The 12,714-nt window shown below is 39.8% G+C and overlaps 1 protein-coding gene across 2 annotated transcripts in view; it reads right to left on the bottom strand.

The window, feature by feature from the left end:
* LOC122656728 (MAP3K epsilon protein kinase 1-like) overlaps positions 1-12,714 on the bottom strand; it is a 136,971-nt gene that overhangs the window by 3,083 nt on the left and 121,174 nt on the right. Inside the window, exons 19-24 of one of the 2 annotated variants that reach the window (XM_043851359.1) lie at positions 12,456-12,628; positions 11,745-12,311; positions 11,010-11,377; positions 10,784-10,918; positions 669-1,075; positions 51-165 (exon numbers count right to left, since the gene is read on the bottom strand). In XM_043851359.1, coding sequence (XP_043707294.1) covers positions 51-165; positions 669-1,075; positions 10,784-10,918; positions 11,010-11,377; positions 11,745-12,311; positions 12,456-12,628 — 1,765 coding nt within the window. Of the gene's footprint in view, positions 1-50; positions 166-668; positions 1,076-10,783; positions 10,919-11,009; positions 11,399-11,744; positions 12,629-12,714 lie in introns of both variants that reach the window. The other variant, XM_043851358.1, reaches the window with a different exon arrangement.

The following is a 12,714-nucleotide window of genomic DNA, read 5'->3' as shown; positions in this document are numbered from 1 at the left end:
ATAAACCATTTATTTGTAGCACAGTAAACTGATACAATAATGGACTTCACCTTTATCATCTTGAGCAGATTGAGGCGAGCAATAGCATCTTGATGGTCGAGTCTGGCAATCAGCAGTGGTGTCAAACCATTGACAGCCAATGCTGTATTTAGTCGTGCTGATTTCCTGCATTCCAGAATCACATTGTTAAGTTAATACCTACTCTAATGCGAGCATAAAACCAGGAAAAAAATCTAGCCATTGGACAAACAACAAGAATCAATCTAAAGCATAGCATTACACTTAAGAGTCCCTTCAAGGAGATCAGAGGGTTAAGACTCAACAAAAATTTATATATTATAGATGCAGTTAACAGTCAGAAGAAAAAATTACAGCAAACGCTCCAAAAGAATCTGATAGATCTGACTTTTAGAATAATTGATCAGGCATATTTTAGACTCGAGATGTCCTAGTTAGAGGACATCCAGTGAATGGGTCCCTGATTTCAGTATGTGCATAAGTGCATAACATACAAAAAAAAAAAAACCCCTTACAGTTGACAAAAATACTTAGATATCTTCAAAAGAATAAAACGTGAAATGTTTCACAGATATAAATAGGATAAAGAAAAGTAATTAAAAAAATGGAGAAAACAAAAGGAAAAAAGTCGAGATGGAAAGTAAAAATACGTGATTATTTTCAAGAAGGGCTCCAATATGTGAACAAAATGCTGTTCTGGACAGTATTGGAAGAAATTCACTAATTTATGAACTGCTTCCTTTTTCAGTAAAGCTTGCTCCACTTTTCTGTTGTCATTGTCATGTCCCAAGCAGACTGCAAGAGAATCAAGTGCTGTCACTGACCATGGCTCATCATCCAAAAGACTCAAATAAACATCCAACCCTCCATGGAACCTTAATTGTTCCCTTGAATGATGAGATGCATGGGCCATATCGCACAGTAGAGGCAATGCATATTGTTTCAAGGGTGAATCCGATGTGATGAAGCACATTAAGTGTGGAATAATTCCATTTTCAGCAGCTTGCTCCTGTCTCTTCTTGTTTATCTTGCAGAGATTGAACAGGGCGTTGAGGACCTTCAAAAATCAAATTCAGTTAAAAATAATTAAAATTGGGCCCTAGGAAGAAAATTGAACCACATCTGATACATCAAATGAAAAGGTAGATAACCACCTTGAAAGATGATGCATCTTTTATAAACTGTACTAAATGAAAACTTCAGAAACTGGAATATAAGTAGGGTTTTGTGCCAACATAAACAAAATACAATGGTTAAATGCTTGCACTAATTCAGGGGAAGAAAGATTGTAATGGATATTCGTCATATGCTTATCTTATGGAATTAGGATCATGCTAACGCAGAGATCTGTAGCTTGAAAAGAGTCAAAAGACTAGGAACACTAATTAGTTTAAGAAGTCATATCACAACAAGAGAATGGGAAGTACTTTGCATGGCAAGAAGTAACAGAAAGGGATATGTATGCCTTTTGAACATAGACAAAGAATCAAGGTACTAAAACTCGGAACTTGGTACCAACTCGGTCCCTTGAAAAACCGAGTCGAGTTGAGATCTCGGCAAGATCTCGCCGAGTTGGTGCATTTTTTTTTTCCGACTCGAAGCCTCAACTCAGTGGGTTTAGACCTAGTTTGGGCCTGAAACTTGGTATTCAGCCTATTTTAGGCCATGTAAACACAATGACACTATCAGATTTTGCAACAACGAAGTCCAAATAGGAGTTATGTACTGATCAAACTTAATTTGGTGTGAATGAATGCTGTCAAAATCGCTCTGAATAAAAATATATTTTTGGACATCAAAACAAATGTTAGATATATGGGCAAGAATACCATGGGGGTATTCTAGACCTTTTCCCTTTGTTATTTTATTTGTTTCTTGTATGTGGTTTAGTCCCACATTGCTCGTGTAATTATCTTATTGTTTCATTATGATTATAAATAAAGATGTGCTTGGGATGAATTAATCATCCAAGCTTTTCCCTCATTTTAAATCTCTCTACAACAAATGAATATTTTACGGCACTTTTTGTTTTTAGCAATGTTTTACCATATTAAGATTTATGGAATTTTTAGATTTGAGAAAAACCCCAGCATTAGAAAGTTGAAACTTGCACCTACCGCTGAATATCCAATTTTTGTTCTTGAACTGGGGGGTTGACTTTTTTTCCTTTTGGAATTTTATTTTTTAACTATTTTTATTGGATTCAAACAGGAGGGTATTTGCTTATTTATGAATAATATCTTAAGTAAATGAAATACAAATACAAAATCATTTACTTAAATGATATTAGGCATAAATAAGTGTTTGTCTGAGTTCCTGGCCCAAATAAGTGTCTGTATACCAAGGTTTGCATAGATAGGTGTCTGTATACCAAGATTTTCCACCAAGATCTCAAGATCTGGCATTCATATAAAGGAGTTTGGATCGAGATTCTCGAGATCTCGATCGAGTTGTTGCACTTTTGCAATTCGTATGCCAACTTGTCTCGGTTTTTTAAAAAACCGAGAAACTCGCTGAGATCTCGAACTATGCAAAGAATGTAGAACACAGAAAACATCGAAAATCTACAAAAAATCAGCAAAGGTACATGTGCTAATGTGTTTGCAGGTGTGTTGGGAGGGGTGTAATTATGACAACTAATATGTGAAAGTAAGATTATGGCAATATCTAAAAAAGTAACAGTAAGTAGGATATTTTTTTGTATTAAGGGAACGAGCCTAAATAAGCTTAAGAAAGTAGTAGTGTATATACTAGAAGAGATAGAATACCATTAGAGAGAGGGGCAAAGGTTACTGCTCTCGCCAAGGAAGTCATAGATTTCAAAGACGCATAGATGCTGCCAATTCTTGTCGATGGAGAAAACAGGTAAGTCTGTCCTCTTCCACCGCCTTCTTTTTCTTCTTATTTTCCCTCTTCTTCTTTCAGTAATTGCCACCCCTTTTCCTCTGTCCTTCCCTTCTCCATCGTTTACACCAAAAAGAGAAAAATAAATAATAATAATAATAATAAAAAACCTGAGTAGCTGCACCTTTCTATTCTAATCCTTCTTCTTCAGGTGGTCATTATTTCTTCCTTCTTTTTTTGTTTTAACCAGCAGCCACTTCCCAACAGAACAAAGTATCCGTGTTCAACCAATTGTCTACCCATGCCTAGGTAAAACACATGCTAACGACCCATGGGAGAGGAGGGGGGGGGGAAACAATGCTAAAAAGCCATGTTTGTAGTTAATCCTCAAACCAGAAAAATAAGTACAGCACACATAAAGGTATTACTCAGTTTGTGTTTTGACAAGACATATTAAAAACTTGGTCAAACAAAGTGAAGGCAGCAATGATTTGGGCACAGAATTCTACAGGTATTATGTATTTGCATTGGAGCAATTTAGGAGTAAAAATACATGTATATATACAAATAAAAATTATATATGAACAAATCAAATCTTTCTTTAATTAGCTTATGTGTACTTTTTTTTTCTCTTTATTTGGAGATACATATCAGGCTGGTCTATTAATAACCAGGAAGAGGGAGGATGCGGGAATATGTCTATCAACAAAAGCTAGGGAGGAGATCAGGAGAGAGAGAAAGAACATGTCTCTATCAGCAAAGAGTCATTTGTCTATTTAGAAAAGGAGAGAGAGAGAGAGAGAGAGAGAGAGAAGAGAGAGGGGCAAAGAAGAAACAGGGCCTTCCAAGTTTTGACTTCATTGTGGAAGCAGCAGGAACATGAGGAAGGAAGAGGAAAAGCTGTGGCCAGGATTTGCAGCTGAGGGTGAAGAAGGGACTGCAACTGCGAGTCTGTAGGAGAGAGAGTACAGGTAAAAAGTTGCAGATGGAGATTCCAAGACCTGCCAGAAGGTCAGCACCAAATGTTGGAGACACTATGACAGGAGATGATGTGGTAGGGCTTTGAGAAAATGAAAAATATTCTTATTTTTAACTCTCTTTTTTTCCCCCAGCTTTATAAGGGCATTTTTAACGTTTTATTCACTAGCCCATATAATTTGGGTTTTCTTTTTTCATCTTAGAATTCATGCAGTTTAACAAATCTTTGGCAAATAATTGTAAGACTCCCATTTTTTTTAAAAGTTTGTTAATAGATGAAATAATTAATAAAGGTCATATTCTACACATCATAGCCATTAGGGCACACAAAAGAAATCATTTTAAGCAACCCACTTCTAGTTTAGGACAAATAAGTAAATTGTGAAGAAATATGTATTGAAAAAATAGGGAAGAATTAAAAGAGAAATAATGAAATAAATAAATGAAAAGAGGAAACTAACCCAGTCAACTTCATTTGAGGCCTAATGTGAACCTCAGGTTTTAGACCTTGTTCCATGGATGAAGCTAAAAGTCTCCACCAATCTAGAGTTGAGGAAAAAAAAAAAGGGGATAAAATAGCTATTCTCTAGTATCATGTCAATGTTAACTCATTTTTGTTAATAAGCATTTCTCTTTCATAGTTGTGCATCCTTATTTAAATTCAGTGAAAGCCCCTGCTGACCCACTAGACCCAATCTACCCCTAACCCGTCGTCTTCACCCACCCCTCCTTGGGCTGCCATTCCGTCTCGTCAGTCCATCCTCCCAACCCTGCCCCTGCTTGATCCTCCGGCTTTGTGGCTGAATTTGTCTGTGGGGGTGATTCCTCTTCCTCCTCCGCCTGTCCCTCTGTGGCCCTTCTCCCTTCTCTGTCTGTGCAGGAGTCCTCTCCCTTCTTCCCTGTCTCACCCTTTTCCTGCCGGGATGTTCTCTTCCCTCTGTTCAACCCCTCACCCCTCCCTTTATGTTTATCACCAGCATGACATATCCCAATAAGAGGTCCCTCCTGGACTATTCCTTGCCGAGCAATGAGAAGCTACTGCCTCTAAGTATGGATATCCTGGTCATGTCCTTTACCGTGACAACTTGTGATTTGACGGATATTCCTGCATTGTTATGGCTTTCTTTAGTTCCTTGTTCGTGCACAATCTCCGAAAATGGGTTTGTATGTCGAGTTGTTGTTAGGCCTTTGATAGCTTCGGCCTCCTCCCGGTGTGCCACATGCCTGTTTATTATCTGTTGTGGTTTTTTGGGTTCTTCCCCTTCTCTTATACAGGTCCATGCCTCCCCCTCTGTAAAGGCAGGGTCTTGTACTTTTTTGTTGTATTGTTTGTCCCCCCCTTCTCTTTCCTTTGGTAATAAATTATTTATTCATCCAAAAAAAAAAAATTCAATGAAAGCAAGTCAATACTACAAGAAAACCCATAATTTCAATGCGTTAAAAATCTATGCTGCCAAAACACTAATAACTGGAAACAAAAACAATATATTGGAAGGAAAAGACACTTAAAGGTCAACTGCATATGTCATGTTATGGAACAGGCAGCCCAAGCACCAACAACCCAAATTGTAATGCCCTGGAATTTGAAAACCTTAAAGTGTTGAAATATATATATGGAAACAGCCTCTCTGCGTAGTAGGGGTAAGGCTGCGTACATTATGACCCTCCCCAGACCCCATAAGTGGCGGGAGCCTCGTGCACTGGGTACACCCTTTATATATATATTGCCCAGGGGTATCTTCGGAATTTTATACCTTAAGGACAATTTCATAAATTTATGACTATTCTTCCCTCAATAACATTATGTGCAGAATTTAATCTTAGTTTTAACCTAGTATTGGATGGCATAATGATGAATATGATACTTAAGAATTAAGGAGTGCTTTAGTTCTTTTATTTAAATTGATTTTGTGGATTTAGTAAACAATTGAGCTGTTGGCTTAGTGGTTGAAACTACATGAGTGTGAGGTCTAAGGTTAAGTTTTGTTGCTTACATAGAAGAGTATTTTTATATTTAGAGACTTTAATTATGAATTTAAGTCAATGGTGGGCCCCACCATAACTAACAAATCATGTAAAGGGTAGGGAATCCAATATGTGAAAGGAATTGGGTTTCTTATCAAACTAGAATTAGAAAATAGAGATAAATAGGAGACTAAATCTTGAGAAAACAAAAGGAAAAGAGAAACGTGAGAGAGGGAGGGAGAGAGAGAGAGAGAGAGAAGAAAAATAAAAAAAAAGGGGGAAAGAAAACTGAGAGGAGAAGAAGAAGAAGTTAGTGTACTGTACAGATTTCATATTTGATTTTATAGGGTTGCATTCGGTTCTCAAAAATCTGGTTTCAGAGATATATAGAGATACATATCGCTGTTCAGAAATTGCGTATAATACGGTAACAGAAAAGGACCATATTGAAAGATCAGGTAAGCCAGAGTAAGTTGAAAGCCTTCCGTCTTCTTCTAACATGGTTTGGTGAACGCCGGCCATGGCTGGCATTCCTGGGGTGGTGCAGTCACCACCCAGGTCCCCTTCTTACCAACCATCTCCTCCACCCCCTTCCCCCCTCCTTCTCTTTCCCCTCCCCTGTATGGCTTGATCTGGAGTGCTCTGTTCAGCCAAACCCCTGTGTCCTCCTGGGAAGGTCTTCCTCTTCACTTTGTCGCCCCTGCAACAGTTGGGAGCTCCAAGGTTGCTCACTGCCCACCTGGGGTACTGGACGATGAGGCCTCTCTCTGGCTCAACTCACTAGTTGGTCACTTCATTGGAAGTCGATCACCTTTCCATATCGTCAAGTTCTCCCTCACAAAACAATGGAGATTACAAGTTAATTTAGAGACTTACCTGATGGACAACGGTTTCTTTATCTTCAAGTTCTCCGATGAACAAGATAAGTTACGAGCTCTGGACAGAGGACCATGGCAAGTTAGTCGGAATACCAATTTTCTCCATCAATGGAACTGTCAACTCCAACTGCATCGTGTTGACTTGAATACCATTCCTCTGTGAGTATCGTTACCTGGTCTTCCCCTCCACTTTTGGTGCACAGAAGGCGTCAGTATCATTGGTTCTGTCGTTGGGACCCCTCTCTACTCAGATGCTAGAACCAAGAGGAAAGATCGCCTAGCTTTTGCCCGTATGTGTTGAGATTTCTGCAAATGAACCCTTCCCTACATCCATTACAGTTCATGATGGAGACACTTCTCAATTCAGCAAGAAGTCGCATACGAATGGACCCCTCCCACTGCCTGGTCTGCAAACTTTTTGGCCACATCAAGGACCGCTGGTAACAACTGTCTCTCAACTTTGCAACCTGATGTCGATGGTGACCTCTGCTCCGCTGTCGAGACTCTGCCTCTTCCTTGTTACTCGAGATGTCGCCCCCCTCAGAGAATTGGATAGAGAAATCTGCATCGGGCGCCTCCTTCCTACCGATGGTCCAACGAGAAGAAGAGACTGACGATTCTCATCGTTCTCTACCATGCGAGTTGGCGTCGCCCCGAAGGCAAGTTCTATCTCCAAAAGTGGTTGATGCCTTGTCTGGTCGCTTTCCCGTGTTAGTGCCCCCAACAAATGTCTCTTGCCTTTCCTCCCTTCCCCCCCCCCCCCTTACCTTTTCCAGTCGCATCTTCTGGAAGTTCTCGATCCTCTAACCTTACTCTCTTGCCTCTAGCCATAGATACCCCTCGGGTAGGCCCCTCTTCTCTCTCCTTTCCTATTCTACCCTCCACTCTTCCGTCTTTGAATTCTAATGTCCTAAATGGGCCAGCTCCTGTGACCGGCCCATTAATTCCCTCCTTGAACTCTTTAGGCCCATCGTCCTCTTCCTCTAACCCTTCTAGCCTGGCCTACCCCTCTAGTGCAGGGTTAACCCCTATTATGCCCCAGTCCATGGCCCTCCCTGATCTTCTTCATCCGCCTATTGTCACTCGTCCCCCCCCGTTCGTGTTTACCATCGGCGCGGTTCTAGCTCCCCTCCTTTTCTTAAGAAGCGGCCTTATATAGCCTAATCCATGTCCAGCATCGAGAAGATTATGCCTCTAAGCATGGATATAAGAGGCCATGCCCTCTGTCGTGGCACTTTGGATCCTTATACTCCTGGATAGTGCACTTTTATCGAGGTTGGGTTTTGTTACCTTGTTATGGCCCGGGTTTTTTCCCTTTTTAGTTTGTTGTAATTGATTGGAGCTCTCCCCTTATTTTTGAAGACCGATGCCTTCCCTCTTTTTCGCTGGGCCTTGTATTTGGTTTGCGTTTGTATGTTCTTGAGATAGATGACAAAGAGATCTGAAGCAAGGGATCCCTGAAGCAGTCATCAGACTGAAAAGCAGCCTTCCAAAAGAGAAAGTAGCTATTTTATGACTCTAATCCAGTGCAGACGTTCACACACAAACCACACCCAACCCATTCACTATCTATCAAAGCAAACAAAGAAAGGTAATGGTTGAGCTCTCAGTGGAATTCACTAATGAATGTGAATACCGTCCAGAAATTCTTTCCTGCTCCCTCCCCACTTTTTCTCTCCTTTTGTAAACGAATTTTTTATTCACCCAAAAAAAAAGTAACAGAAAAGGATTATTGCCCAGATCTGTTTTATGCCCGGAATTATTTAACCAAAGCAGAAAGTCACTAGATTAAATCTAAAATAAAAAATTTTATTCATAATTGTGAAAGATCAAGAACTAAGTATGTATATATGTGTGTTGGGAATTTATTTAGGTGATCTAAGAGTGGATTTTGGGGGAATAAATGCTGTTTTGGTATTTAGATTATGTGATTAATAAAGTATGTATTATATTTGTAGGTTATGATTAATTCGAGTACTTGGAATTTGGAGGGTTGAATTAATACGTTCATAGATAAAGGTAAGTGGAATATAGTGGGTGCACACCAATGGTGTGTGGTATGATTGACTTAAGTCTGGTTTGCTATGCTTGTGAATTCTGTATGTGTAAGGTAATTTGAATTGTGTTAGTATGTGATGTGTGGTTATGGGAGTAATGTCTAGTGCTTGTATTTATGTTTTATGTGATGTGTAATTGTGAAAGTGATGCCTAATGGTTAGTGATTATTGCGTGGATGCTTTTGCAAGAGTATTGACATGTTATATTTAAAGCATGTGTATTGACATCCGCAAAAGACTTCAACTCTGGAAAGGGAAGCTTCTCTCTTACGCGGGCAGACGAGCTGATTCGATCAGTTCACCAATCTTCCTACAACTACTGGTGCGGCATCTTTGAGCTGCCCAAATCCACCATCAAAGCACTTGAATCCCTAATGTGTGCCTTCCTTTGGAAAGGCTCTGAATCTTCCAAATTCCTCTACCCCATTAGTTGGGTTTCCATTTGCCTTTCGAAAGCGGAGGGCGGTCTTGGTTTGCAAAGGATTAGAGACTCCAATATAGCTGGGCTCAAGCTTATTTGGAGAATTGTTTCTAAACATGATAGCATCTAGGTTAATTGGGTCTACTCCTGCCCCCTCAAAGATAAATCTCTTTGGACTGCTCCCCTTCCCGTAGACGCCTCTTGGTCTGGAGGAAAATCCTCTTCTCTAGGGAATGGCTTTGGATGGACATGTCTTTTTCAGGAAATTCAATTTGTGACTTTGTGGTCAAGCTTGTGTTTGGTGCTACTATTTATCACATTTGGATGGAGCAGAATCTTCGTAGATGGACCTCCGAATCTCGTTCTTTAAAATTGATTTGGAAAGCCATATTTTTTTTATGTGAGCTCCAAGCTCCACTTGTATCCTCACAATTCTGTAGCCGACTCCCCAAAGAAAATGCATATTGTTGTCTCCTGAGGTCTTCCTCTCTCTCTTCTTGTTTCTTTTTCTCCCTCCCGGTAGGGCCAGTCTTTGTATTTCTCCCCCCTCTCTCTTCCCCTGTATATTCTCCCCCCCCCCCCCCGCGCTTCTCCCTTCCCCTCTCAGGGTTCTGGTAATGAATTTTTTATTCACCAAAAGAAATATTTAAAGCATGTGTTTATTTAAAGAGTGTAATTGAAGGGAGTGTTTGAGGGTAAATAGACTGCACTGTGCCAGTGGAGAGTCATAGAGAGAGAGAGAGAGAGAGTGTTCAGTGGGACCGCGGAAACATACCCAGAATACACATGTGAGTTGTCAGTGGTGGATATATAGAGTGGGTGACAACAGAGAGTGATTACAAGCGGCCGTGTTTTTCCCGTGTCATGGGCGGTGGCAGCCTGTTTCCCTTAGTGCCAGCTAGAGTGCTAAAGAGTGAATATAAGTAAAAGTGCATTGATGAAAAGTGTTATTTTTAGGGGGGAAAAAAAACAAAAAGTGGTTTCCCTTGTATTCTTTGGTTCTTTTTGGTTAATTAATAAAATACTAGGGGCTGCCCTGGGTCCCAGATAATATTCGGGTTAAAAAAAAAAAGTTGCATGTGATTGTTTTATTGTTGTTTCTATGTTGTGTTCTTACTATATTTTGTCTTACTGGGCTGTTTAGCTCACCCTTATTTTTCTGACATCACAGAGGATTGAGACGGAAGTATGCTCTTGGTAGAGAGTTCGAGGTGACTCGAAGATATATTTTCATTACTTGTTAATTTATTTTATTAGATGGGTGTAATAGGTAACAGTTTGAGATGTAAACTCTGATACATTGGATTTTGAGAGTTTAGTTTGGACAGATCTTAGACTGCCACTAGTAAGAGTCATTTGAGAGTTAACGTTATGGTTGAATATTTTATGTCTGAGACTTGAATTTGATGATTTATTACGAATGATTTTGTTTGATTTACTGATCGTTTGATCATCGCCCATGCAGGCTGAACCCCTACCTGTATACAGTTTGGATTGTGATACAAATAGCTCATAGGATTTTCTAAATATTTAATTCTCAACTACAAAAAGAAACACCAAATTCAGCATATCTATTACCTGATGATCCTAAGATTTAATAGGACCAAATCAATAAGACTTACTTCATTGTGTATTTGAGAGACAAGAGGGCCATCTTGGCATTCAAGGTTTGGGATTAAATGTTTGATCGCATCTGCCCGCTGAAGATTCTCTAAACAGTTCGGATCAGTTGACAAATGATCAATGCACTTCAACAGCTGTAATCAAGAAACCAAACTGTAGCAACATACAACAGAAAAGAACTACCAGACCAATCCTTAATATAACAGAGAATATTCCCATACGAACCTTCAAAAGAATAGGAGATTCTATTCTGTCAAACATCTGGAAAAGACGGCTAAGCAAGCTTTGGCTGCACATGTAAGATTTCACAATAGTATCTGCTTGGGAAAATTCGAGCAGCAAGTCGGTCACTTTCTCAAAATATTCCTTGGCCACATCTGTATTCATTGTCAATACCATGTGGGAGAGTAAGCCAGAGGATGCAGTACTCCCTGGTCTAGCATTTAGAACACCTGAACCAGAAAGTACCCCTGATGTGGTCCGAGATGCAATTCCTGATGCTGAAGCAGCTCCATCATTAAACTTCATTGGTCCTACCTTCTTATTGACTGCTTTATGAGACATTCTTGGAGCACAGTCCATATTTTCATTTTCTCTTCCACATCCAGAAACCTCTGTGAAAACCATGAATTATTGTTTTACCAAACACCATTGTTAAATGAAAATATAAAAGAGCCCAAGAAACTTTTGAAGCAAGGAGAGGAGACAGTGATTTAACAATGAGAAAGTATTGACAATACAAGAACTGTAATTAAAAAACTAAAGGAAGTTGTGCCTCTCAGAAGTGAACAAAGAGATCAATGGTTGAGGTCATAGGTAGTTAGGTCCTTAGGTACAAGTTAGATTGATTTTTGTAGCCAAAAAATGAATAAACTAAAGAAGTAAAGCTAGAAATTATATGGTTACTTTCAGTACATTTCAAGTGAAAAGACAAACTATTAACAGTAAAGTATAACCAACCTGAAAATTCTGCCCTCAGGAAATCTAGTTCACCATTTGTTCTCCTTTCTGCAGATGCATGTAATAGAGGCTTTATACTTTGATTTCTCTCTAATCCAGAGAGGTGACGTACAAACTCAAGCTTCCCTGAAAAACGTCTGGATGGAGGTTCCTTGTCCAACAAGCCAAGAAGAGGTTGAACTCGATCTTGTTGAGGAGCTAATGAAGTGAGGAACCCATTTGATTCCATCTGCTTTGGAGACTTATCAGTAGATGTCCTATTACTGGAAGTAGTGAGCTGCTGTTGCTTAAGGTCAACTTCTGTTCGAGAAGGATCAGTTTTCCGTTGATCCAAGAGTTCCCAATCTTTGGTTGCAGGTTCTCTGTGTCCTAGATTCCCAATGTTCTCCAGACCTTTGGGCTCAGGAAACTTAGAAGAAATTGATGGTTCCATAACATCATTGCTTGACCAAGGTTTATCAGGCTCTCCAGGAATGTATCTGGAGTCAAGTTGGCTGCCATCTGACCTTTGGGAGTGCGAAGTTGAAGCACGTGATGGTTCAAATGTTCCAGCAGACGAAGGGTAATCTGTCACTCCATGCCTTCTTACCTTAAGCGTATCAGCTTGATCAGAGCTCAGAAGTGTTTCACCCAGTTTTGAAGTATGATTGCAATACTCCAGTGGCCCAGACAATTGTCGTGGAGTTGAACAGTCTGCTGGAACAGATCCAACCCCACTTGCCATAGAAGCTAATCGAGTAGCCTCGTTCAAGCTGTGAAGGGTGTTAATTAGCCTAATAAGTATACCATTCTTCGCAGCTATGCGACAAAAATCGTTTCTGGGTGTAGAGCGATGAAGCTTGAAAACCTGCCAAATGCCATCGATGGCTAGATGAATCATTTCCCTGGAGACAAAGAAGAAGCTAATCAACATAATTTTTTTAATCTAATAGTCAGCATATATTTGAAGGGAAAAATGTCTTTACATCGC

Source organism: Telopea speciosissima, chromosome 3 (assembly GCF_018873765.1).
Source record: "Telopea speciosissima isolate NSW1024214 ecotype Mountain lineage chromosome 3, Tspe_v1, whole genome shotgun sequence".
In the NCBI taxonomy this organism is placed as follows: Eukaryota; Viridiplantae; Streptophyta; class Magnoliopsida; order Proteales; family Proteaceae; genus Telopea; species Telopea speciosissima.
This window is presented reverse-complemented; position numbering and strand designations above follow the sequence as displayed.